The sequence below is a fragment of the Notamacropus eugenii genome, chromosome 4 (assembly GCF_028372415.1).
Source record: "Notamacropus eugenii isolate mMacEug1 chromosome 4, mMacEug1.pri_v2, whole genome shotgun sequence".
NCBI classification, from domain to species: Eukaryota; Metazoa; Chordata; class Mammalia; order Diprotodontia; family Macropodidae; genus Notamacropus; species Notamacropus eugenii.
Genome location: NC_092875.1, coordinates 67,212,660 through 67,237,907, shown reverse-complemented (window position 1 = coordinate 67,237,907; position 25,248 = coordinate 67,212,660). Strand labels below are relative to the sequence as shown.

Here is a 25,248-nt window from a genome sequence, read left to right as displayed (position 1 = left end):
CCACACCTTCACTTTGGGAGGTTCCCTTTGATGGCTGAGTGGAATTGGTGAAAAGACCATCCCTGCCCTCAGGAGCTTATATTTTAAGGCTGGAGACAAGGCTGGTAGGGGAGTCATGTTCAGGGAAGGGTACTTTGGGCCAGAAAGTTTCAGGAATGGTGGATGAGGCCATGGCAGAGTAGGCTGACAAAGTCCTTCTTTCGATGGTGACAGAGTTGATTTGTTTCTCTAGGCCAGGCCTATGCAACTTGCAGTCCACCGAAGGATTTTGGGCAACCTGAATGTAGATCCTCTACATTTTTTGAGGCCTGCTCTAGACCTTAGGTGAAATTGGATCCCTCTCTCACCCTTCACACCTAGTTCTCCTGGAGATCCTATAGTGTCAAGTGAATCTTTGTGCCCCATGATGGCCCTTCACATACATGGAGGAGGTGATGGTGACCCATCTCTGTCTCCCATGACAGCCTTTCACATATGTATAGGTGGTGATCATGGCCAGTGAAGTCTTCTTAGGTTCCAGAACAGGCATATCCAGGCTCAGAGGGACTTGAGGAGGATTTGCAAACACTAAATAATACTGGGATATGCTTAAATTTCTCAGTGGGATATTTCAAGTTGACCCTGGAGCACTGGAAATTGGAGCCAGGAGATCTGGGTCTGATGTTTTAAGGCCAGGTATGTGCTTTCAAATAAAGTCACTGCGCTTCCTGGGCCTGTCAAATACCACATGCCACACCCACCTTGCAGGAATATTGGGTGGAAAGTATTTGTGAACCATAAAGTGCCATGTAAATGTGGGTCATTATTGTAAAATCATTGAGATTTTGATTTAATAAAAATACCATTTTTCGTCAACGTCTTCCAGACTGGTGGCATCCCAGGACCTGACTTTGAATCCCCATCCCCTGATTTACTCCCTTAATTCTGGGCAATCTCTTGGTCTTTGTTTCCTTATGTGTAAAAGGAAGGGGTCAGAGTAGAGTGGATGACCCTCAAAGACCCTTCATCCTGCCCCCCTTCCCCCAGCCCACTTCTTGCTCCATCCAGGCAGGCACTCACTTACATTGGTGTCATTTGGAAACATCCCCTGGCTTGGCTGACCCCTTTCAGTGGAGGACCCAGAATCCTAGAGTTGGGCTTGGATGGGACCTCAAGAGCCATTTACCTCTACCTGCTCAGAAAACTGAGATCCAGGGAAGAGCAAGTTTTTTTGGGAAAGATAATGAATTCTGTTTTGAAAGCAATGAGACTGATGCTGTTTGAACATCCTAGTGGAAATGGTATGAGAGAAAAGTTAGGACCATTGTAACTTGATATATCCCCTTCATAGTTCCTAACATGTAATAGGTACTTAGTGAACATCTCTTGAATAAATGAATGAGATAGTTTTCTGCCGGGCATTCAAAGCCCTGAACAGCTGGCTCCCACCCTACCTTTCCAGCTTGGCCTCACATCACTCCTATATGTGCATTCTATAGGCAATTCAAATGGACAAATCTCTGTTTCTTGAATGATGTCCTCCAGCCTCCATACTCTTGCTTAGGATGTTAACTGTGCCTGAAATGTTCACCCTCTCCTTCCACAACTGTTGAAGTCCTACCCATCAATTCAGCCACCATTTATTAAACACCTACTGTGTACAAGGTATTTTATACCACCTCTTAGAAGTCCCTCCAGATCTTCACCTTTCTCTCTTGATAATAGCCTTCCCTCTCGGACTTCCATTTCCAGGGGTGGGGAACCTGTGGCCTTGAGGCCACACTTAAGGACCTAGAGGGCCACATATGGCCTCAAAACTGCAGGTTCCTCACCCCTGATTTATGCCCTCTCTGATGCGATTATCCAGTAATGCTATGTATTATCATTGACTTCTTTTCTTACCAGACTGTGGGTTGCCTAGTGAGGCAGAAATCCTGTCTTTTCTGAACATTGCATGCCTTCCAAGATTTAGGCAAGTGCTCTCTGCACATAATAGGTGCTTAATAAATGTTAAATGAATAAATGGGTCAGTGAATGAGATATAGATTGGAGAATTCCCTGCATAAAAGAAAGAGCTGGCACTCTGAGGGTTAATGGAATCAATTTCAGGAAGAGAAAGAAGAAGGAAAGAAAAGAGAGAGCCGGAATATGTATGAGTATAAAGAAGGAAAGGAAGAATGTGGCTGCTGGCTAAGTCTTGGGAAGGTTCATGGGAGAGAAGATGATACTGAGGGGCAATCTGACAGTTGAGAAAAGAATGAGCCAGAGCAGTGTCACCAAAGGCAAGAGAGGAAAGCATCTGGAGCGAAGGTTAGGGCAGTGCCAGCGCCCAGTGGTGGTGCCGAGAGGTTACGGAGGTTGCCACCTAAGATGAGGAGATAATAGGTCCATGGTGGCCTTGGAGATGGCAGCTTGAGATCAGTGGTGACAAAAGTCAGATAGTGAGGGGTTGAGGAATGGATGAATGAATGGTCATGAGCAAAAGTAGATTGTTCCTTTTAGAAGTTGCATCAAGTGCCATAGATGGAATTGTGAACTGCTCCAACCATTCTGGAGAGCCATGTCCAAAAGGCTATAAAATGGTGCATATCTTTGGACCCAGAAACATCTCTGCTAGGTCTATATCCCTAAATAGATCAAAGAAAAGGCAGAAGGACCCACATGTACAAAAATACTTCTAGCAGCTCTTTTTGTGGTGGCTAAGAATTAAAAACTGAAGGGATGATGCCCATTAATTAGGGAATAGCTAAACAAGTTGTGGTATATGATTGTGATGGAATATTTTTGTGCTATAAGAAATGAAAAGGGGAATGGGTTCAGAAAAACCCAGGAAGACTTACATGATCTGCTGCAAAGTGAAGCGAGCAGAACCAGGAGAACATTGTACACAGTGACAGCAACATTGTAACGATGATCAACTGTGAATGACGTAGCTGTTCTCAGCAATACAGTGAACCAAGACAATTCCAAAGGACCCATGATGAAAAATGTTATCCACCTTCACAGACAGAACTGATGGAGTCAGAGTGTAGATTGAAGTATAATTTTAATTTTTACTTTTATTGAGTTTGTATGTGTGGTTTTTTGTTTGTTTTCAATGTGACTAATATGGAGGAAGAAGGGGATAAAAAAAGGGGGAAAAAATTGGGTCAGGAAGAAACAGGATCATAACTTGAGAGGGAAAGAGCCTGGGATCATAGGATCATAAAAGCACAAGATCATTAGACTTGGAAAGGACCTTAGAGACAATCTAGCCCTCCTCTTCATTTTACAGATGAGGAACTGAGGGTCAGAGAAGGGAAATGACCCGTCCATGGTCACACAAGTAGCTTATGCTAGAGCTGGTTTTCAACCCCAGGTTCTAGGAAGGGCCTTTCCTAAGCTAGGGGAGATAAGCTGGAGTTTGTAAGTGTTGGGGAAGGAGATTTTTAGAGAGAAAGCAAAGACTCTCAGAGAAGGAAGGTGATGGTGGACACAGGGAGAGACTAACTCTGCCCTGGACTGACCGGTCCCAGAGGCCAAGACTGCCCCTTCTGACTTAGGGAGGAGCCCCTTAGCATGGACCCTGGCTTCCTTCAGGACTCAGCTTGAGGCCATTTTTAGCAAGAGGCTATTCCCAGTCGTCCCCTGACCCCCCCAGCGCTGGACCTTTGTACCAGCTGTCCCTCATTCCTGGAATCTTCGCCTTCCTCCCCTCCCCCTAGGAGTCTCTCTGGCTTTCTCTGAGTCTCAGCTGAGATCCCATTTTCAGTAGACCTTTCCCAGTTCCCCAGCTGCCAGTGCCTTTACCCTGACACCCCTCAGGCACAGGTCCTCATCCTGGTACTTCTAGACTGTTGCAGCACATCACCTGAGGTCCAATCCATTCTCCATTCAGCCACTAAAGGGATTTTCCTAAAGCGTAGGTCCGACCATGTCACCCCCTCACTCAATAAACTCCAGTGGCTCCCTATTACCTCCAAGATCAAATACAAAATCCTTTGTTTGACCTTCAAAACTCTTCATCTTCATAGCCTCTCTGGTTTTCTTACACCTTCGTAACCACTGTGTACTCTTCTGACCAGGGACCCTGGCCTCCATCTCTCAGCTCTGGGCATTCTCTCACACCTGGAATGCTCTCTGTCCACATCTCTACCTCCTGACTTCCCAGCCTTCCTTTAAATCTCACCTAAAATCCCCTCTTTTACTGGAAGCCTTCCGCACTTCTTCAGTTCAGTGCTTTCCCTTTGCTAACTATTTCCTGTTTATTTTGTGTGTAGCTTGTTTGCACGTTGTCTCTTCCACTAAATTATTAGCTCCTTGAGGGCAGGGAATGTCTTTTGCCTCCTTTTGTATCTCCAGCACTTAGCACTGGGCCTGGGCATAGAATGTTTATTTATTGATGTATCTCAGTCCTGGCTACTTACATATTGTCTCCCACAGGTAGTGCGTGAGCTTAGGAAGGGCGGAGCTGTTTGGGAGTCTCTTTGCATTCTCATGATTGACATAGCACCTGGCACATGATGAATGGTCATTGGACCAGTGCAAAGACCTGAGTTTGAATCCTGCCTTTGATTGCTCTCTCACCTATAAAGTTGGGGGAAGGGGTTAGTTAGACAGGATGGTCCCTTCCTCCTCTAGCTCTTTGGTACTTGTGAATCCAAAGTCCAGAAGGATTCGGTCTCTCCCCTCAATGGGTTTCCAGTCTGCTTGGGGACAGGGGACATCTTCTGATAAACAGATCCCCAGATACCTGGCTTGGGTGCATTTTCCCCGTGCCCTGAGCCCAGCCTTCTCTGTGTAGGTTGGCGCTGTATGTATATGAGTATCTGCTTCATGTGGGAGCCCAGAAGTCAGCCCAGACCTTCCTGTCGGAGGTGAGAACCAGCTGGCCGGGTAGAGCCGCCCACTCCTGCTTAGCTCCCCCCTTCCCTCTTCTTTCCTGCTCTCCTTTCACCTCCCCCCAGCCCTTTCTCTCCCAGGTTCCTTGGCTCTGTTTTAACTGAGATTGGGGGGGGAGGGGAATTTGAAAGGATTCAGGGCCTGAAAGTGCTGAGGGGGCTGAGATTGCTGGGGCTGAATGACTAACCTCTTTAATTGCCGCTCTTTAGGCCCGTGAGTTAGAATTAAGGAACTGTGAGGAATGAGGGGGTTTGCAGGGCCGGGGGACCTGAGGAGCTGAGCCAGCCAAGACTTCTAAGGTGGGGGGAAGGGAAGGAAGCCAGATGAGGTTTTACTTTTTGGGGGGGGGACATGGGAAAGGGTTGGGCAGGGTCTCTTTCTCCCTAACCTGCTTGTGGCTTTGGCAGATCCGGTGGGAGAAGAATATTACGTTGGGGGAGCCCCCAGGGTTTCTGCACTCCTGGTGGTGGTAAGTCATGGGTGGGGGGCCCAGTGAGGCAAGGCTGTTCTAGGGAGGAGCAATGGGGGAAGGGGCAGAGGCTCTGGGATGAGGCAGATGGAGAGGAGCCCTCAAGGCTAGAAAAGAATGATGGGAAGGGAGGGATGGAGTTGGAGTGAGTGGGGTTCAGTTTGGTAAGAGTACTCCAAGGAGAAGCAATGGATGGGGGGAGATTGACTGGGGTGAGGGTTTTGGGGACAACAGCATAGGGCAGGGACCATATAGGTTAGAAGGCTGTGCCTCAGCATCTTCCTAATCAATCATTTCCTTTCCCCCTCAGTGTATTCTGGGACCTATACTGTGCGGCCCCTGACCGAAGAGAGACCTGTGAGCATTCTAGTGAGGCCAAGGCTTTTCATGACTACGTGAGTCCCTGCCCTCTCCAATGCCAGATCTGGGGCTGGTGGGTGGGTGGCTCGAGAGCCTTGGAAAGACTTTGGATGTTGGACATATATAAGTATATGCATGTTTTAAGAGAGCCTGGAGGGCTGCTGGCCTCAGTTCCCTAGCATTTGGGCTAATGGAAGCCTCCACCCTATACTCTCGGTTTTCTTTCTTGTAAGAATCTCCAACCATGGGAGAAGCTGCCTCTGTCTCTATGGTCCTGTGTCTGAGGAGGTGATCCTTGTCTGCTCTAGGACAGACTTGTCACAGTGAGGAAGGCCTGCTGCCTTTTTGGAGGGTCCCAGGTTAGGGACAAACAAACCAATGAGGAGAGGGTAAACAGGGCTCCTGGCTCCCTAAAGGTCTTGCCTTCTGTGTTGACCACCTTCTCAAGTTGAGCATTCTCTGTACCCATGCAAGTCAGCATCTGCTTGGAAACTTCAGGAATTGCCTTGGGAACTGGGAGATTACAAGATTTGCCCAGGGTCACCGAGCCACCGGGTGCCACAGGCAGGGCTTGAATTTCAGGGCTCCCTGACCCCGGGGCCAGCTCTCGCCACTCTTCCTACAAATAGGCACACACAGGAAGAGACCATAGAATACAAGAATCAAAGAGTTAGTACTGAAAGGGAAATGAAAGGTCATCTGATTCAATCCCTTCATTTTACATATGGGGAAACTGAGGCCTAGGGGAGTGAAGTGACCCAAGGTCACCTACATCGTGAGAGAGCTGAGATTCAAGTTTGAGCCTGGTAACTCCGGGTGTAGCTCAAGTGCTATGGACACAAAGTGTTCACACATACACACTCATACTCTCTCCCTCTCCCCCCTTTCCCACTCCCTCTCCTTCCTCTCCCCCCTCTCTCTCCACCCTCCCCTTCTTAAACACATTCACCTTCATATACAGATTTCCTTACTCACCCATCTTCCCTGATAGACTTATCAAACATAGAGTCACAGACTTTCCAAGTTGGGGAGGGGCGCCACCAGCACCACTGGCATCCTCTCCACAATGTGCCTACTAGATGCCAGTTCTCCAGCCTCTCCCTGAAGGTAGCCAGGTAAGACAACTCTTCCCCCTCTCTTGGGGGGAAGGGAAGAGAGGTGATAGCTCTAACTGGCCCCTTTAGACACATACCCCTTCCTGATTCTGCCCTCTGGGACCAGCAAAATAAGATAACCCCTCTGACCCAAGTTTTCTAAGTCTTCTCTCCTCCTGGTAAACATCCTGGGTTCCTTAAGAGGAGGACATCTTCTTCTGGCTACTCTCCCACTCATTACTCTCCTGCCCAAAATACCCAGCTCAGAGATGAACACGGTATCGGAGGTGTGGTCTGCCCCTGGCCAGAGGACAGCTGCCATATCCCACTGTGGACTCATCTCGAGCTTGCAGGCCACTAAATCCCCCAGCTCTTTCCCAGACCAGCTGCTTTCCAAGCAGCACCTCCCCTATTTGAGAAGTTTTTCTGGCCCCAAGTAGAAGACATAATTTTTCAGCAAAGATGGTCTGATAAATATTTATTATCAGCTCACCAAAAAGCAAAAAGTGCTTGGGATGGATTTTTGCATTTATGTTATGGTTTTAACATTTTCCCCATCACTTTCTTCAGTCCAAACAGTTGACAGAAATAATAAACAACCTCTAGTGTGTAGCCTTTGCTAATTTTCACGGTGTAAAGGCTTATACTGAAAAGTTAATTACTGGCTCTCAGGAAGCTGGCTCTAGCACACCCTCAGTTTGGAAGATAAGGAGACAAAGGACCAGGTTTTGCTAGGTGGTCTAGAGGATAGAATGTTGGACTTGGAGTTAGGGAGACCTGAGTTCAAATCCTCCCTTGGACACTTATTATATGTATCCCTGGACAAAGTACTTAGCTTATCTCAGTCTCAGTTTCCTTATCTGTAAAACAGGGAACCCTAATTGTCCTTCACTCTAAATAAACTAGCCTTTGGAAAATGCTTTGTAAACCATAAAGTGCTGGTTAACATGTGAAGTGCTTTATAAATCTTAAATTTTATCTAAATATTAGCAATTCTTCTGATTAATTTCAACATGCGTGACTTTGGCCTTGGCTCTCTGCCTCAGTTTCCCCATCACTAAAATGAGGGTCATTATGATCATCAGATAAGATAACATATATAATGGGTTTCTGCCAGTTTTAGGTCTCCAGCCTAGAAATGTGGCATGTATTATTACTTACTGAATGACCCTGGGCTTTAGTTCCCCATCTGTAAAATGAGGGGGCTAGACAAGATGATTCCTAAAGTTTGCCCCATCTTGCTATTGGTTATCGGCATTGAGTTTCACCTGTGCCCTCACACATATGTCTGTATCACCAGGCTTACACACTTGCCCATGCCCACAAGCAGGCTCATATACACTCCCATATGCATTTTTGACATAGACTTGGTCTCAGTCACACAGAAGCTTGGCCCCTTTCAGCCCCCAGCCCCAAAGATTTGATCTCTTGTCTGGTATGGGAAGGGCTGGGGCTGGATGGACTGGGTGATAGAGAAGGCTGAGGAATGTCACGGATGGTTTTTGTAGGTGGTCCAACTATGAAAGAAACTTACCCCTCACCTCTAAATTGTAATGATGGAGTGAGGGGGACTTTCCTCAGGGCCAGCACTACCCACTAGGGGCTGTTGCTTTCATGATGAAGTCTGCATTAGGGAGCCATTAGGTTCTTACAACTTGGGGGGGAAGGGGTGTCTGTGTCACCTTCCCCCAGGCCTACGGCTTACTTGCACAAAGACCACCAAGCAATTTAGTGGCAGAGTCAGAACTCTCATCCAGGCCAAGGTTGGAGCCTAACTAGGATCTGTCTCCAGAAGAAAGACTAGGAATATTGGAGCCAAGTAGGGTGGTGAGTTTGGCAGGATTGCTGGGAGAAGGGTCAATATTGACTCTCTGCATATATGTTTTGGAGGGGGGCAGAATGGGATGTGTTTTTCTAACTAGGGTGAACTGAGGAAGGAGAACACACCCAAGCTCCTGAGTAGCCCCATCTCCTGTCAGTTAATCTAGGTCCCAGCCCTTTCTGGGGAAGCTGGGGAGAGGGAGAAGGAAAGAAAAATCAGAGAGTTAAAAATTAGGAGGACTTTCGACTTCTGTCTGGACACTCCCCAAATACCTTGCCTCTACAGAGTTCCAGGAAGCTATTTCCAGGGGTATTTCCTGCCCCACTTCCAATCCCATATACAAATACATTCATCCAGAAACTCACATAGAGATCATAATAATTCATATCATTGCTTTCAGGTTTTCAGCATGCATTGTCTCAGTTAAGCAAACTGAGACCCAGACAGAGAGGGCAATGACTGGCCCTTTTGCTGTTCAGTCATGTATGACTCTTCATGACCCCATTTGGAGTTTTCTTGGTAGAAATACTGGAGTGGTTTGCCATTTCCTTCTCTAGCTCATTTTACAGAGGAGGAAACTGAGGCAAACAGGGGGGAGTGCCTTGCCCAGGGTCACACAGATAGTAAGTGTCTGAGGCCAGATTTGGATTCAAATGGGTTTTCCTGACTCCAGGCCTGGCATTCTGACAGGCCCTTGTTTACATATTAATTGTGAGAGGAAGGATTTAAACTCAGTCTCTCCTAACTTTCAAGTCCAAACTCTTTCCATCCCAACACTATGCCCTGACAGAGACCCCAGAAGGAACAGGATCCTAGCCGGAAGGGGCCCCAGAAGCCATCTAGTCCAACTCCCTTTTTTACAGATAAGGAAACTGAGACCCAGAAAGATATGACTTGCCTAAGGTCACAAAGGTTGTAAGCATCAAAGGTGGGATTTGAACCCAGGTCCGTTGACTGTCGTCAATTCTCTTTCATATTCCCCACGACAAACAGAGGTCCATATTCACCCAGCAATATAGCACCTCACCATCAACATCACACATAGCCACATACCATACATAAAATTACTAGGAGTCTACCCACAAACACCCCCTTGCTTACACACATACACATGCCTAGCCAGTGCATACCTAGACACACACTCACACCCAGCATCAGGCATCATTACACACACACACACACACACACACACACACGCACACACACACACACACACACACACACACGACTGGCTGGGGATAGGGTTTGCTTTCTCCATCCAACCTTTCCTTCCCTTCCCCCATTCCCACCCCCAGCAAGACTCTTCTGTGGTTCATCAGATGGAGCTATTGGGGTGGGGGGAGGGTGTGAACTGGAGAGAGGAGCTTTGCAGAATTTATATTTCAGAGGCTCAGAGTCTAAACTTAGTTCCCAACACAGAGGCCTTCATCCCAGCCTGACTGTTGGCCTGGGAGTATGATTGCCAGATCCTCCTTATCCACTGGCCTTTCTTGTGGGATATAGGGATGTGGGGAAGGGGAAGCAGGTCAAGACTTGGCTCCCCTAAAAGGTTGAGGCTTTCTGACCCATCTTCCCCCTCTGGCACTCATTTCCTCAACCTCGAGGGAGTAGGGTGTTGGTAGAAGTAGGGGGGCCCACCTTCAATCCCCACCTCCATACCACATCTCTCTCTCCCATTCACCCTCACACACCCTGGATAGAGCCAGACTTTATCCAGGAGAGAGCCTGGGGCTTCTGGGAAGTAGGTGGGGGCAAGATGACTAGGAAAGTGGAGATAAACTCTTGTCTGTGAAAATATCCCTTGTTCCCCTATTCCAGAGATTCCCCCCTCCCCCATTCAATTTAGGCATCTTCACTCCTTTCCCTGTGCTGGTGGGGAAGAAATAGCAGAAGTTGGAGAAGGGCATGGTTGGGGAAGTGAGAAGGGAGGTAAGAGAGGGAAGACAAGGAAGGTGGGGCTCACCAAGGGAGCAAGTCATCATTGTAGAGCAGGCTAGGCTAGGCTAGGCTGGATGTAGGAACCACAGGCCCAGCAAGGAGGAGGAAGATAGCCTTGCCACTGGTCAGAAAGGATCCCAACACCTCTGCTCCTCTAGAGTACTCCTCTGGGCCTCTCTGCCTCACCTCTGCCTCAGCATCCTCTCCATCCCAGCATCCTATGCTCCAGTCTCCTAGTCCTTTCCCCTCTCAGGCCCTCTCGGGCTCTTGGCTAGCTACTCCCTCACTTCATTCTGGAAACGTTTAGGGAGGGTCTGCCTGCTGTGGGCAGGGTGATTACTCTAGTGGTCTCTCCACAGCCCCCTCCCCAAATCTTACCCCTTCCCTCTTTGATCTGTCCTAGGGCTTCTTTTTGCCCTGGGCCCTTCCCTCTGTCTCTCCCCGCTTTTGTCTCTTTCTCTCCATCATCCCACTCATCTCTCTCTCTTGCACCCATTCTCCATCCATCCCAGCCTCTCTCTGTCTCTTTCTTGAGTGTGTTTGTCTGCTTGCCTGTGTCTGCCTCCGCTCCCACCCGCGCCCCCAAATCTCTCTGCACTAAGAGCCTTGGGAGCTTAGGGAAAGGGGGGTGGAGAGAAAGAGGAGGGGAGGGAGGCCAGGGTTGCAGAGCCAGAGTGGGGCGCGGGGCGCAGGGAGCGGGCCCATTTCCATTTCAGAATTAATGAGATTCTCCTGAAGTGAGACACACGCGCGGCTTCAGAGGGCCGTCTGCCTTGCGGGTCAGCCCTGCGGAGTCAGGCCCCGTTGCCATGGCAGCACTGCCTTGCATATGTAAAGGCGAGAGAAGAGAGAGGGAGAGAGTGGGAGAGGCAGAGAAGGGGGAGAGACAGAAGAGAGGGGAGACACAGGAGGAATTGGAGAAGGGGAGAGAGGAAAGAATGGGGAGGGCGAAAGACCCAAATAGTCTGGCTTGGTCCCGCAAATGGGGGGGCGGGGAGCCGGTTTCTGAGGAACAATGAGGGGGAGGGAGGCCAGACAAAGGCTAAGGTTAGCCCAGAAATAGGAGAGGTGGAGGCACGTGGGACTGGGAAGGAGAGGGGGATTCTGGAAAAGGGACAGCTCTAGAGAATGGGCACATACAAGGCAGTCTGGAGAGAGGAGAGTCTGGTAGAGTGAGGGGACTGATGATGGGGAGCAGGGGAGCCCTGAAAGAAGGCAAGACCTGGGGATAAGGGAGGAGGAAATGGCGGGGGTAGAAAGAGGGGATTGGAAATGGAAAGGAGGGAGAATGATGCTAGGAGAAAAGGGAAATGGAATTGGGAAAATTGGGAGCCCCCATCCCTGACCCTACACATTCTGGCCAAAAGAGCTGCCTTCTCTCCTACCCCAGCCTCAGGATGTAGAGCTTTCAGACTTTGATCCCAGAAGTACCAGACCTCAGCTGTATCCCACCCAAGCCTGGGCTCCATACCCTGAAGGGGGGGCAGGCTCAGGGAGGCCCCAGGGCAGAGATCAGATGATTTGGGGGGTGGCAGGGAAGAGCTGAAGCTGCCACATCTGTTACCAACTAGTGATGGGGGAGGGTGCCGCAGCCCTACCCAGGGCTTTGGGGACAGACCAATTCAGGCTCCAGAGTTTTACCTGCCCCCCGCCTCCTGCGGGGCTTGGGAGTGCCAGGTCTGGCTGGGCAAGGAAGGGCCCATTGCCCGGCTGTGTGGCGGGGGAGAGGAGAGGGGGAGGGAAGCGGCCCCCCGGGTCGTGGCCAGGAAGCTGGGCGGACATCCTGTCGGTGGAGCCGGGCCTGGCCGGAGGCCCCCAGTCCCTAAGCAGCAGTGTGGGGGTGGGGATAGACGGGCCTGGGCGATCCCCGAGGGTGGGGCAGCTCCAAGCCCCTCTCAGGCCCTTCTGTGTGTACTAGCGGCCTCTCTCTCTCCTCTACTGGCCTGAGTCTGCATCCCTCTCTCCTGGTTCTGTGGGGGTCTCTCCATCCCTCTGCCCTCTCTGTGCGTCCTACAAACTCTCCCTTGTTTTTGCTCTCAGTTCCCTCCCACTTCCTTTGCTGTCTTCCCTCCCTTTGCTGTATCTCTGGGTCTCAGCCGCCCCCTCTTTCCTTTGTTGGGTACTGGTCTCTTGGTTTCTCCGTCTCTTTCCCCCTTTGCTGGGTCTCTGTCTCTGGTTCTTTGTGACCTTGGTATCTTCAGGAAAAGCCCAGCGCTCCCCAACCAGTTGTCATAGCAACGGCTGTTTTGCCTTCTCGAAGCTCATCAGGCCCTGATTGACAAGGGGGGGAGGCTGAGGGGCCCCCCAGATCCCCAATTCCAGACCCAAGGGAGAGGGGAGACCATTCCTCGCCTCCGAGTCTTCCCCAGTTCCGCCCCTGCCCAGTCTTCTTTACCTCTCCAGACAGCCCCGGGATTGTCCTGAGGAGGGCTGAGCCTTGCCTGGGATTAACCCCTCAGACCCTATTTGGATGCCACGTGGGGGCTTCTAGGAGCTAGGAGCCGCCCCCATCCCTCATCCACCTACACACAAGCTCACCCCCTTCCCTGGTTCCCTAGCCGGGTGAGGAGAGGCAGACACCCGCTGGTTCCCCAGGGCCAGGTCCACCCGACTGTCGGCTCCCTCCTCCTCCGACCCGTCCAGGAAGCTCTGCGGCGCCTGGCGTTGCCCTCAGGGCTGGGCTTGGGGGAGGGGAAGCTGTGAAAGTCCTGGGAGGCCTGGAAGGATCTCGGTAGAGGTTTGAGAGCTGGAAATGCCTTTAGAACTTAGAATGCCTGCGCTGGAAGGTTCCTTAGAACTTAGGATGCCAGAGGGGAGGGACCTCGGAATGTGGAACGTCAGAACTCTAAGGGACCCTGGTCCATAGAAGTCAGACCCACACTATTTATTAAGTACTTGCTAAGTTGGGTGGGCTGTATCTGGGACTGAGGGATGCCAAGATCACGCCGTCTCTGCCCTCGGGGAGCTTCTACTGAATGGGGTGGGGAGAGAGGAGAGAAGCCATACAGAGATTATGAGAGTCTGTTGTTTTGGGGGCTAAAGTGACGGACAAACAATACAATAGAAAGTTTTGAAGAAAGGGAAAACAGTGGTCCTCCAGGGTCTCCCTAGAGGTAGCACCTGAAAGAACAGACAGATTTTGAAAGGCCTAGAGCAGGCCTTGAGGCCGCAGGTTCCCCACCCCTAACCTGGAGGAAAGAAGGGTGCAGCTGTGAGGGGACCGCCAGTGGGCATGCTCTATAGAGACATGGATAGGTGACAGCTGGTAATCCAGTTTTGCTGGAATTTAAAGAGAGCTCAGAGGGGAGGAGAATGAAATAAGAGTGGAAGGGTAGGTTGGAGCCAGACTGGAGGGCTGGGGAACCCCTGAAGATTTTTGGATAGAGGAGTAAGCTTTAAGCTTCTTTTGGTAACTGACTTGAAGCAGAGGCCAAACCTAGAAAATGTAAGCTGGGAGTGGTGGAAACAGCAGCAGGCTTGGGAGCCATCTCTGACAGCTACTAATTGTGTGACCTTAGGTAAATTTTCTTAGCCTTAGTTTCCTCATCTATAAAATGGGAGGGTCAGGCCAGATGCCCTTCACGCTCCCTTCCAGATCTTAAAGAAACAAAAACAACCAGAAAAAGCTTTCTGAAAAATCTCATTTTATCCTCACAACCACCAGAGAGAAGTGCTATTACTATCCAGGTTTCACAGATGAGGAAACTGAGACCCACTGAGACTAGGTGATATGTCCAGTCACACAACTTGTAAAGATCTGAGGTCACATTTGAATTCAGGTCTTCCTAACTCTAAGTCTAGCACTCTAGCTGCTTCTTAAAAATAATCATTTTAAACATCTGTGATCCAGGGACCAACCCTCTTAACATTTTATAAACAGGGAAACTGAGTCCAAGGGAAGGCAAGGGTTCTTCTTTGGGCCTAGGCCAACATCAGGCCAGCCTGCCCTCCATGGGCCACCCTACAAAAAGTAACAAGCCAGATTCGGAGGCGAGGACCCCTAGAAAGCATCGGGGGTCAACTGGAACGGCGGGCTGACGCGTAGCAGTAAACATGGAGCGGGCAGAGGGCTCCGGGGCTGGACGAGGCCCGGGCGCTGAGGGTTAAGGTGGGGCCGCCTGTCTACTGGCCGGCCTGCTGGCCCGGGGCTGGGTTGGGCCGGGCGGGCTGGGAGGAGGGGTGCAACTCGCAGCCTCGCCCCGGGCGCTGTTGGTCTTGGCGGCGGCCACAGACTCGCCATTGTCTTGCAAATGATTCGCGCCCGGCCCTCCAGCGAGTTCAGCTGGGTCCAGCCGCCGAGAAAACCGGCGGGCTCCCCCCCCCCCCCCCCCCCGGGGCCCTAGCGCCATCCTGGCTCTGTCTTAAGCCTTGGAGCGGGTGAGGCCCCCAACTAGGGAGGGCAAAAGGGGGAGCCTCCTCCTCCGAGGCCCCCTCCGGAGAACCAGGGATGAGTTCTGGCTAATTTAAGTGACCCTGGATAAGTCCTCATCTCTCAAGGGAGGGGGTTGGGTTAGCCAGATGGTCTCTTTTCCAGCCCTGATAGTCCGGGTTTCTCTCCTAAGCCCCTGGATTCCTGCTAGTCCTCCGGCATTGGGCTGGTGCCCTTGGAAGGAAGGGCAGGGGGGCCCCTCCCTCTGGCCTTCGGTCCTCTTAGACCAAGCGATCCCGAGGGACCCCGGAACCGGAGGAGGGAGGGGCGGGGGAAGGCACTCCAAGCCCCTAAACTTATAACAACAGATGGGGTGGGGTTAACTGGGGGCCCACCTCTTCTGGCCCCTCCTCCACCTCCTACGGCTGTGCGGAAACTGAGCTGGAGAATGTTGGAAGGAGGACCTGAGCCTCGGCCTCTGGTCTTAATAATCGTGGTAACTCTAGCCAAGCTTGCCGCAGCTGTAGGTACACCACCGCCTTTGGGCATCGTCGCCACCCTGAAGGGGCGGGGTCTATTTTTGTCCCCATTTGACAAATGAGGAAATTGAGGCACGGAGAAGTGGTTGCTAAGGGTCACACAAGTCAGTGTCTGAGAAATAAACCACGATCTCCTCGATACTCTTTCCATCGGCAGCCCCTGAGGGTAAAGACCATGCCTTTGCTTGTATTAGGTTGTGTCCAGTACAGAGGAAGCACATAATACATGCTTATTGACTGACTTCCGAGGCCAGGTTTGGATCTCACTACTCCTTTGGACTTTTGCTTTCTCATCGCAAAGATGAAGGAATTGGGACTGGTCAGGGAGTGGTAGTGCCTAAATCCTAACGCGAGCAAGTACGGCCTCTTAACCATTAGTCAGCCAGCAAGTCTTTTAAAAGCTGTGACTAGGTTTGAGGATACAAAGGCAAAGATGTTCTGCCCTCAAGGACGGACCACAACATATACATATAAGTATATGTGTGTTTGTCCTTCGTTGCCAAAGAAGACCATGCCATCAGAGAAATAATGACCTGACTTACACTTGACTTTGTTTTGAGTGAGGGAGGGCTGTGCAGGTCACCAGCCTCACTTCTCCAGAGCCATCAGAATCCAGTGACCAGATATTCATCAGGATGACTGGAGATGACCCAGGATGAGGCAGCTGGGGTTCAGTGACTTGCCCAAGGTCACACAGCTAGTGAGTGTCAAGTGTCTTGAGGTGAGATTTGAACTCAGGTCCTCCTGACTCCTGCACTGGTGCTTTATCCACTGCACCCACCACCTAGCTGCCCCTTTTTTATATACATAAGTATATACAAAATAAGTTATAAGGTCACTCCTTTGGGGGAGGGTGGCAAGGGAAGCACAGACCACTGGGGGATGTCAGGAAGGTGTTCCATAGGAAGTGACATTTGGGCAGACCTTGGAAGAATGCTAGTGAGTCTAAGAGGCAGAGGTGGGGAAGGGAGAGTGTTCCAGGTGTTGGGGGCAGCCTGGGCAGAGGCTCGATACTGGAGAAAGATGCCAAACTCTCTGAACCTCACTTTCCTCTTCTGGAAAACATAGCGAATAGCCGTAATACCTACTGTATTCAGTCGTTTCCCCTCATGTCTGACTCTGTGACACCATTTGGGAAGATGACTGGTTTACCATTTTCTTCTCCAGCTCATTTTATAGGTGAGGAAACTGAGACAAGCAGGGTGAAGTGACTTCCCTAGGGTCACACAGCTAGTAAGTGTCTGAGGTCAGATTTGAACACAGTCTTCCTGACTCCAGGCTCAGCACTCTGTCCACTGTACCACCTAGCTGCCCCAACACTCACCTACCTTATGTTGAAGTGAAATTATGTAACATGCTTTGGAAACTTTTATGTGTTATGTAAATATCCAGGTATTGTAAAGACATGTGTGCAACATGGTCAGACCTGTGCTTTAGGAAAGTGAGTAGCAAATCTCTGGAGAATGAGCTGGAAGGAGGAGAGGCTGGATACAGGAAGATCTAGATCCTTATGCTCCAGTGGCCTAGACCACTCCCTCCCTTGGGGCCCTCTCCCATCTTGAGCAATCCTGCACTCCCAGTGCATCCTGGGTCATCTCCAGTCATCCTGATGAATATCTGGTCACTGGATTCAGATGGCTCTGAAGGAGAAGTGAGGCTGGTGACCTGCACAGCCCTCCCTCCCTCAAAACAAAGTCAAGTGCAAGTCATGTCATCATTTCTCTGATGGCATGGTCTTCTTCGGCAACCAAGGACGAACACAATTTAGTTATCAAGGCCTCTTTCCCGGTCTTCTTGCCTCTGATAGATAGATAGATGATGAACTCCCTGAGGGCAGACACAGGTTTAGCTAGAGCTCAATCCTGCCACCTGGGGGCCTTGTCTCATAGTTGTTGAATGAATTATTGACCCTCCAATCCAACTGAGCAACTCCCCTGCTTACCTAACCTAAGCAGGGAGTGGGGGGCAAGGAGCACAGGATAGAGATGGAGAAGGACCAGGTATGGGGCAAGAGACATCCTCATGGGCCTGTAAAGACAGAGCAGGAAGGTGCCTTAGAGGCCAGCATTTTACAGGTGGGGGAAACTTGAAATCCTGAGAAAATAATTGATCCCCTTCATATTCACTTAAATATAAAGTCACACATTTGATATGAGGGAGATGGAATGCTGAGTTTAATAGTTCTTCAGGTGGGCCAGTTTGGATTGAATATGATGTGCTGTAAAATAAGCCTGTAAAGGTAAGCTGATGCCTGGAGGGGAAGAGTTTTAAAAAGCAAGTTGAAAAGTTTATATTTTATCCTAGAGGTAGTAGGGAGCTAGGAGAGCTTCTTGAGTGGGAGAGGAGTATGGTCAGACCTGTGATTTAGGAAGATTGTTTTGGCAACTCAGTGGAGGACAGATATTTGAGGGGAGAAGGGGAGATTAGGATTCAGGATTCAGTACAATGCAGGGCAATCCAAGCTTACTATATGCGACTATGAGAGAGATTGGAGATTGCCTTAAAAATCAAACAAAAGTCCCTGTTCTAAGGAATTTACACGTTTGGGAGGACAGGGCTCAGCAGGGACAGATAAGGACATCCAGGATAATGTGAGGATATGAGAGAGAAAACACAAGTAAAGGGAATGGGATTAAAGCTCCTAACAATAAGTATACTACCCAGTTCCCAGTGTTGAGAGGGTTAGAGAACATAGACCTTAAGGAATTGCAGTAGCTACTGTGCCTACCAACTTCATGATCTGAAGAAAAGCAGGGAGCCCAAATGGACCACTCTCTCCCATCTGGGACAAAAAAGGATAATTATTTCAACTGTGACAACTGAGGTATCTAGTAATAAATTAAACACCTACTGTGTGCCAAGCACTCTGCTAGATACTGGGGATACAAGTACAAAGAGTGAAGCCATCCCTTCTCACAACCCAACACCCTTAACTACCCAATGATATTTCCAGTAGAGACATGTTGGGTATGGTTAAAATCACCAGCATGTTACATTTACATAACCTCAGTTTCCCAGTTACAAGTCATTTTACCCACATCTTGTTTGAGCCTCTAAATCACTCTGAAAGGTGTCAGTATTCTCCCGTTTTAGAAGTGTGGGAAGGGGGTGACCTGGCAGATTTATTGTCGGAGGCCTGGATCAGATGACCTTCCAGCTCTCTTTTTGATTCTATTACCTATGATCCTGTGAGGAAACTGAAATTTAGTATGGTTATGGTTATGTAGTTTTTCCCAGACCACCTAGTGGCTAGGTGATGCTCCTGGAACTTGAACCCAGCCCTATGACATCACTTCCAATACTTTTTCCAATACACTATGCTGTTGGGGGAGGGGCATGTCTCTAGTTTTCAGTAATGTTGAAGTCAATTTTAATTGCAAATAGAAGGTGAAGTTGTCTAAACTCTAATTTAACTTGGTTTTGAAAGCACGACTCTTTTAGGGACCCTTCTTAATGTCCTAGAAAAGTGACATGGGAAGATAATGCCAGGCTGAGGAGCCAGGCAGAACAGCATCCAATCCATTATCCAATAACAAGGCTTTTTTTGTTTGCTTGTTTGTTGGAGGGCATTGGAGTTAAGTGACTTGCCCAAGTTCACACAGTTAGTAAGTATCTGAGACTGGATTTGAACTCAGGTCCTCCTGACTCCAGGGCAGGGCTCTATCCATTGTGCCCCAACAAGCTTTTTGTTGAAAGATGTTCCCTGCCTCGGAAAAGAAGATCTAACCTCTGCCCTCTGAATTGTTTACTTTTTGTTTTAGCATTTCCAGCCCTGGACTGCAATGTGTCTTACAAGTAGTTGTTGAGTGAATGAATGAATGAATCTTCTCAGATTGGGGGGATGGGGACTCCACAGCAGACAACCAGAAAGGCTCTAAACAGTCTTCTCTCTGTCTCTGTATACCTCTCTCTCTCTCTCTCTCTCTGTCTCTCTCTCTCTCTCTTTCTTTCTGTCTCTCTCTCTCTTTCTTTCTGTCTCTGTCTCTCTGTCTCTCTCCTCTCTCTCTGTCTCTCTCTCTTTGTCTCTGTCTCTCTCTGTTTCCATCTGTCTCTCTCTTTTTCCGTCTAGCTCTCTCTCTATCTCTCTCTATCTCTCTGTCTCTCTTCTAAACCCTCTTGCAGTCAAATGAAACAGTTCTCTCCAGAGTTACCAGTGATCTCTTAATTGCCCCATCCAAAGGCCTTTTCTCAGTCCTGGTCCTTCTTGACCTTTCTCTAGCTTTCAACACTGACCATCACCTCCTCCATGATACTTGCTCTCTTGTTTTCATGACACAGATCTCCCTTGGTTTTCCTCCTGATCGTCCTGCTTGGTCACATCTTCATCCTTGGGTGTCTCCCAAGGCTCTATCATGGATGCTTTTCTCCCATCCCTCTAATGTGTTTCACATGGTGATTTCATCAGCTCCCATGATCCATTATTCTCTCTATGTCAATAATTCCCCAATCTATATGATGCCCAGTCTTTTTCCTGAGTCCCAATCCCACATCACTATCTGTCTATTGGACATCTCAAACTCAACATCACCCAAAAAGAACTCATTATCTTTTCCCCTCAAACCCTCCTTTCCTCCCAGCATTCCTGTTACCATGGAGGACACTACCATCCTCCCAGTCACCTAGGGTTCCAACCTCAGTTTTCAGCCTTAACTCCACACTGTCATATTTGATCTGTTGCCAGATCTTGCAGTTTCTGAGTCAGTCGGTAAAAAGGTGTTAAGCATCTACTACATTGTGCTGGGGATACATAGAAAGGCAAAGACAGTCCTTGCTCTCAAGGAGCTCATAGTCTGATGGGAGAGACAAGATGCAAACCTTGGACAAACTAACTATTTATAGGATAAATGGGAGGTAATCGTCGTAGGGAAGGCACCAGCATTCGATGGACCAGGAAAGGCTTCCTATGGGCGGGGGGGTGGGGGGGGTGGGGGGGGAGGGTTGCTGGAACTTCAGGGAAGCCAGGAGGTGCGGGTGAAAAGGGGTAACATTCCAGGCATGGGGACAACAGGGAAAATGGTAGGAGTCTGGAGATGGGAGTGTCTTGTGTGAGTCCTCTGGCAGAGTGGAAGAATATGTAGTGGGTGGGTAGGGGGAGGAAGGCTGGGAAGGGCTTTGAATGCCAAAAAAGATTTTCTGTTTGATGCTGGAGGTGTAGGGAGCCCCTGGGGTTTATTGAGTTGAGCCTGGGGGATGAAAGGATGACCCTGTAAGACCTGTGCTTTAGGAAGCACCCACTTTGACAGCTGGTGGAGGGTGAACTGGAGTGGTTAGAGCCTTGTGGCACGTAGACAAACCCTCAGGCTTTCATGCCAGTCCAGGCAGGAGGTGACATGGAGAGCACCATGCTGGGGAGGGTGGTGAGAGAGAGGAATTGAGGACAACACTAAGATTTTACATTGGCCATGCCACGTGACTTCCTTTTGGCTCCTTAGATTCCTTCAAGACCCCAGAGGAATCCCATTGTCTGAAAGAGAACCCCACCTTCTCTCCCACTGCCACTGCCTTCCATAACCTTCTGTCTCTATCTTCTGTGTATTTACTGAGCTACCATGTTGTTCCTTCCCATTCCGGTATAAGCTCCTGGAGGGCAGGAGTTTGGGGTTTAGGGTTTGCCTTCAGGGCCTGACACACAGTAAGCTCTTAATAAATGCTTGTAGGCTTGACATCCTGATTTTCACAGACTTTCACAGATGCTGGTCCCCATCCCTGTCCCTAACCCAGCGTGTCATTTTCCACCTCCTGGCCTTTATATGCTCTGCCCCCCCTCCATGCTCTTTCTCCTCTCCTTGGCCTCTCAGTAATGATAATAGCTTGCATTTATAAAGTGCTTCCTATGTGCTAGCAAAGTGCTTTACAAATCTCGTTTGGTCCTCATACAACCCTAGGTAGTATTATTATCCCTGTTTTACAGTTGAGGAAACTGAGGTAGACAGAGGGGTAGTGACTTACCGAAGGTCACAGTGCTAATAAGTGTCTAAGACAGGATTTCAACTCAGGTCTTCCTGATTTCAGGCCCAGTGCTCTAGCCACTGAGCCACCCACCTGCTTAACATCCTCCGCTTCCTCCAGCTCTTCTGTTATCTCCTCCTGAAGGCCTTTTTTTCTGATCTTCACTGCTTGTGCTTCCTTCCTCAAATGGTCACATGCACGCTGCTTATCTGCAAGGTCCATTTGTTCATGACCACGAGACTGGAAGGCCTTGGAGGGCAGGCACAGTGCCTGGCATGTCCTCAGCACCCAATAAACTGATTAGATAGGAACAAAATACGGACTCATATCCCCTGAGGAAGCATGTAATTCATACATCTTCAGGCCTGAGGAGCCTGCACTGACTGCTGGGCAAAGGCTTCATACGAGCAATAGGGACTGAAAGATGGGAGAGGAGAAGGAATGAAGGCCGGAAACGCCCCTTCTTCTTAGCATTGCAGTTCTGTCTCTTCCTCAGCTCTTAGCACTTTGCTGCAACTGAATTGGGCTGGGCAGGGATCCTGAACCCAAGACTCCCCTGTTTGTTGGATGAGGGGGAAATGCCATCTTTGTCTTTAGAAACCTTTGGGTTCCCTTGTATGCCTTGTATGTGTCTTTTATTCATTGCAAAGCATGATTTGGAGAAGGGCTCCCTCCATAGCTTTCATTAGCCTCACTGCCCAGGGCTCCAGGATACCAATAAGACTGAGGACCCCTGGTGTGGGAAGGCCCACTATACTGCATGTGACCCAGGGCAAGATTCTTCTCACTCTGGGCCTCAGTTTGGTCTAGCTGTTCACTAAGGTTAAGGGTCTCATGATTCTCTGAATTAGGGAATTTTAAGATTTAGACCTAGAAGGAACTCTAGAATGGCAGAGCGGAGAGGGCCCTTAGAACACAGGATGTCTGAGCTGGGAGGGCCCTTAGAACAGAGAATATCAGATTAGAGGTCAGTGATTCCTTCTTCCTCAATTTATATGTGGAGAAACCGAGGTACAGAAAAGGGACATATGTCAGAAAAACAGCCCACCAACCCTAGGCCTACCTACCCACAGTATACATAGGATTATCGGTTTAGATCACCTCTTCATTTTATAGTTGATGAAACAGCTTTAGAGAAGTGACTTGCCTAACATCCCAAGGTAGTAAGTGATAGAGGACAGGATTTTAACTCAGGTCCTTTGATGCCAACGCCAGTTCTTTTCTACATATTGTACAATTTCTCCCTTTGAGGGGCCTCAGGGCTGGGATAGGTGAGGGACAGAAGGCCTAGGGTTGGGAATGGGGACTCACAGACCCCATTATGGTAAATTTTGACCGACTCTTTCTGCTTTTCAGAGTGCGGCTGCAGCACCCAGCCCGGTGATGGGTGGCATGGCTCCCAGCGATGGGATGCCTATGCCAGCTGGCTTCTTTCAGGTACCACAATGGGGCTGTCTCCTGGGGAGCTGGATTGGGGGGCCAAACCTGTCCTTTGGCAGCCTCAGGAATGAGGCAGGGCTGTGGGGAGGGTGAAGATTAAACTGTCAATATATAGGGCTATGTGGGGCTCTGCATGTATGTGGGCATGGGATGCAGTTGTCTTTGGGATGTGTGTTTGTGTGTCTGTGAGAGAGAACAAATGATATGGGCATCTTGGAAGAGGATGGAAAGAGCAGGGGAGAGAAAGAAATAGTGGGTGATAGGGAGAGGAGGAAAGAGGGAGGGGAGAGAGAAAAGAGAGAAGGAAAGGGAGAAAGAGAAAGAAAAGGAAGAGAACAGAGAGAGAAAGAAATAATGAGTGATAGGGAGAGGGAAAGGGGAAAGAGAGAGGGAGGGGAGAGAGAAAAGAGAGAAGGAAAGGGAGAGGGAGAGAGGGGTTTAGGATCTACCTGTATGTGAGTCAGCAGCATGGAGCCTATGGCCGTGTGTTCGTGTAAGAGAGAAAGGAAGGAATGGTGTGGCCTGCCAGAGAGAGGCTTGTGTGTAGATGAGAGATACAGTCTGTCGGTGAGAGAAAAAGAGGCAGAGTGTGGGTGTGTGTGTGCTGGTGAGAGGAAGAACTAAGGGAGGGGGCTGTGGAGTGTGTTCGTGGAGAGGAGAGATGTGGGGGCATCTCTGTGCAGGAGGGGGAGGGAGCAGCCTAAAGGTCTTTGTGGCTTTGGGGTCTGTGTGTTTGGAAGAGAGAAAGCAGCATGGGGTCTCTAGACTTGCTTGTGAACGAGAGGCGTGGGGTCTGTGTGTGGGAGAGAGAAAGAAATAGGCTTGAGTCTGTATGTATGGGGGGAGGGCAGGAGAGAGGCAAGAAGGAGGGAGGTCTGTATATAAGATGGGGATGTGGGGTTTGTGTGTGTAGGAGAGGTGTTGGACTGATACAGAGCACCAGAGAGGGGGGCCATGGCGTCTTATGTGATCCAAAGGGCTGAGCTCTCTGTGTATGAGATACTGGGGCAGACCTAGGGCAGAAGGGATCTGTAGGGAAAAGGGGCTAAGGGTTCTTGGAATGTGTGGGAATGTCAGAGGGTCTGTGGGTGAGAAAAGAGCAGAGGAGGGTGTGGGATCTGTGTGTGTGTGTGTGTGTGTGTGTGTCTGTGTCTCTCTGTGTATGTGTGTCTGTGTGTGTGTGTGTCTGTGTGTGTGTGTGAGAGAGAGAGAGAGAGAGAGAGAGAGGGAGGAGTATGTATGTGATAGAGAGACATCAGGTCTATCTTTATGGGAGGGCATAGAGTGTATGTATGAGAGGCATGAAGTCTGTAGGGAACATGGAGGCATCTGTCAGAGAGACAGAGTGGGGTATGAGGTCGGTGGAAGGTAGGGGTCTGGATGAGAGAGAGGGGATATAGGGTTCTGAGATTAAGAGAGAAGAGGGCAGGAGAGAGTGTGTGGGGTCTACAAGAAAGAAAAGAAAGTGTGTATGTGTGTGTTTAGAGACAGAGAGAGAAGCATGGTGTCTGTGTATGTGAGAGAGGGAGAAATGTGAAAGGATGTAAGATCTTTGTGTGTGAGAGAAAGGCAGGAGGTCCTTGGGGCGGGAAAATAGGGGCTGTTTATGTGTGAGAGAGATGTATGCCATGAGAAAGGGTCAGGATGTGAGATATGGGAGGGGAGGGATCTGTGTCTGAAAGGGATAAAGAAGAAAGTATAGGGTGTATGTGTGTGTGTGAAGTCGAGGGAGAGGAGGGTATAGGGTCCCTTTGTGTAGGAAAAAGGCATGAAGTCTGCATGTGAGAGAGAAGCAAGAAATCTTTTGGGGTGGGGGACAGGGATCCGTGAGGAAGAATGAGCTCTATGAGAGGGTGTGTGGGGGTGGGGAAGGAGTGGAGGTTGGAAGATCTAAGACAGAACATGGGGAGGGTGTGTATGTGTCAGGGAGGCCAAAGGTTCCACATTCAGGAGATTGGGGCTGTGGAATATCTTGGATATTCTAATTTGATATTAATTTAGATAGAAGGGCTACCTGGGGCAGCTATGTGGCCCAGTGGATAAGATACAGGCCCTGGAGTCAGGAATCAGGACCTGAGTTCAGACCTAGTCTCAGATACTTACTAGCTGTGTGACCCTGGGCAAGTCCTTTATAACCCCAATTACCTAAAAAAAAGGAGAAGGAAAGCTGCTTGGGGAAGTGACCCCGGGATCAATGTTGGATTTCCTAATCATTTTGTATTCTTGTCGGTGACCTGGATCAAGGGGGCATTGGCCAGATCTATAGATGACAGATAGCCAGAAAGGTTTCCTAATGCAGGGCTTCCTAAACTTTTTCTACTTGAGACCCCTTTATGCATTTGGCAGTGTTCCTTAGTGTTGCATGGCCTGAGGGCACAGGCAGAGCAAAGTGTGCATGCTTTGTTTCA

At 49.5% G+C, this 25,248-nt stretch overlaps 1 protein-coding gene across 6 annotated transcripts in view; it reads left to right on the top strand.

The window, feature by feature from the left end:
- SSBP4 (single stranded DNA binding protein 4) overlaps positions 1 to 25,248 on the top strand; it is a 44,225-nt gene that overhangs the window by 4,195 nt on the left and 14,782 nt on the right. For all 6 annotated transcript variants that reach the window (XR_011965538.1, XM_072601646.1, XM_072601643.1 and 3 more), the window contains exons 3-6: positions 4,763 to 4,835; positions 5,268 to 5,329; positions 5,640 to 5,724; positions 22,757 to 22,837. Coding sequence is in view for 5 of the 6 variants with exons in the window: in XM_072601646.1 (XP_072457747.1) it covers positions 4,763 to 4,835; positions 5,268 to 5,329; positions 5,640 to 5,724; positions 22,757 to 22,837 (301 nt within the window). In the remaining variant the exon portion in view is untranslated. The remainder of the gene's footprint in view (positions 1 to 4,762; positions 4,836 to 5,267; positions 5,330 to 5,639; positions 5,725 to 22,756; positions 22,838 to 25,248) is intronic.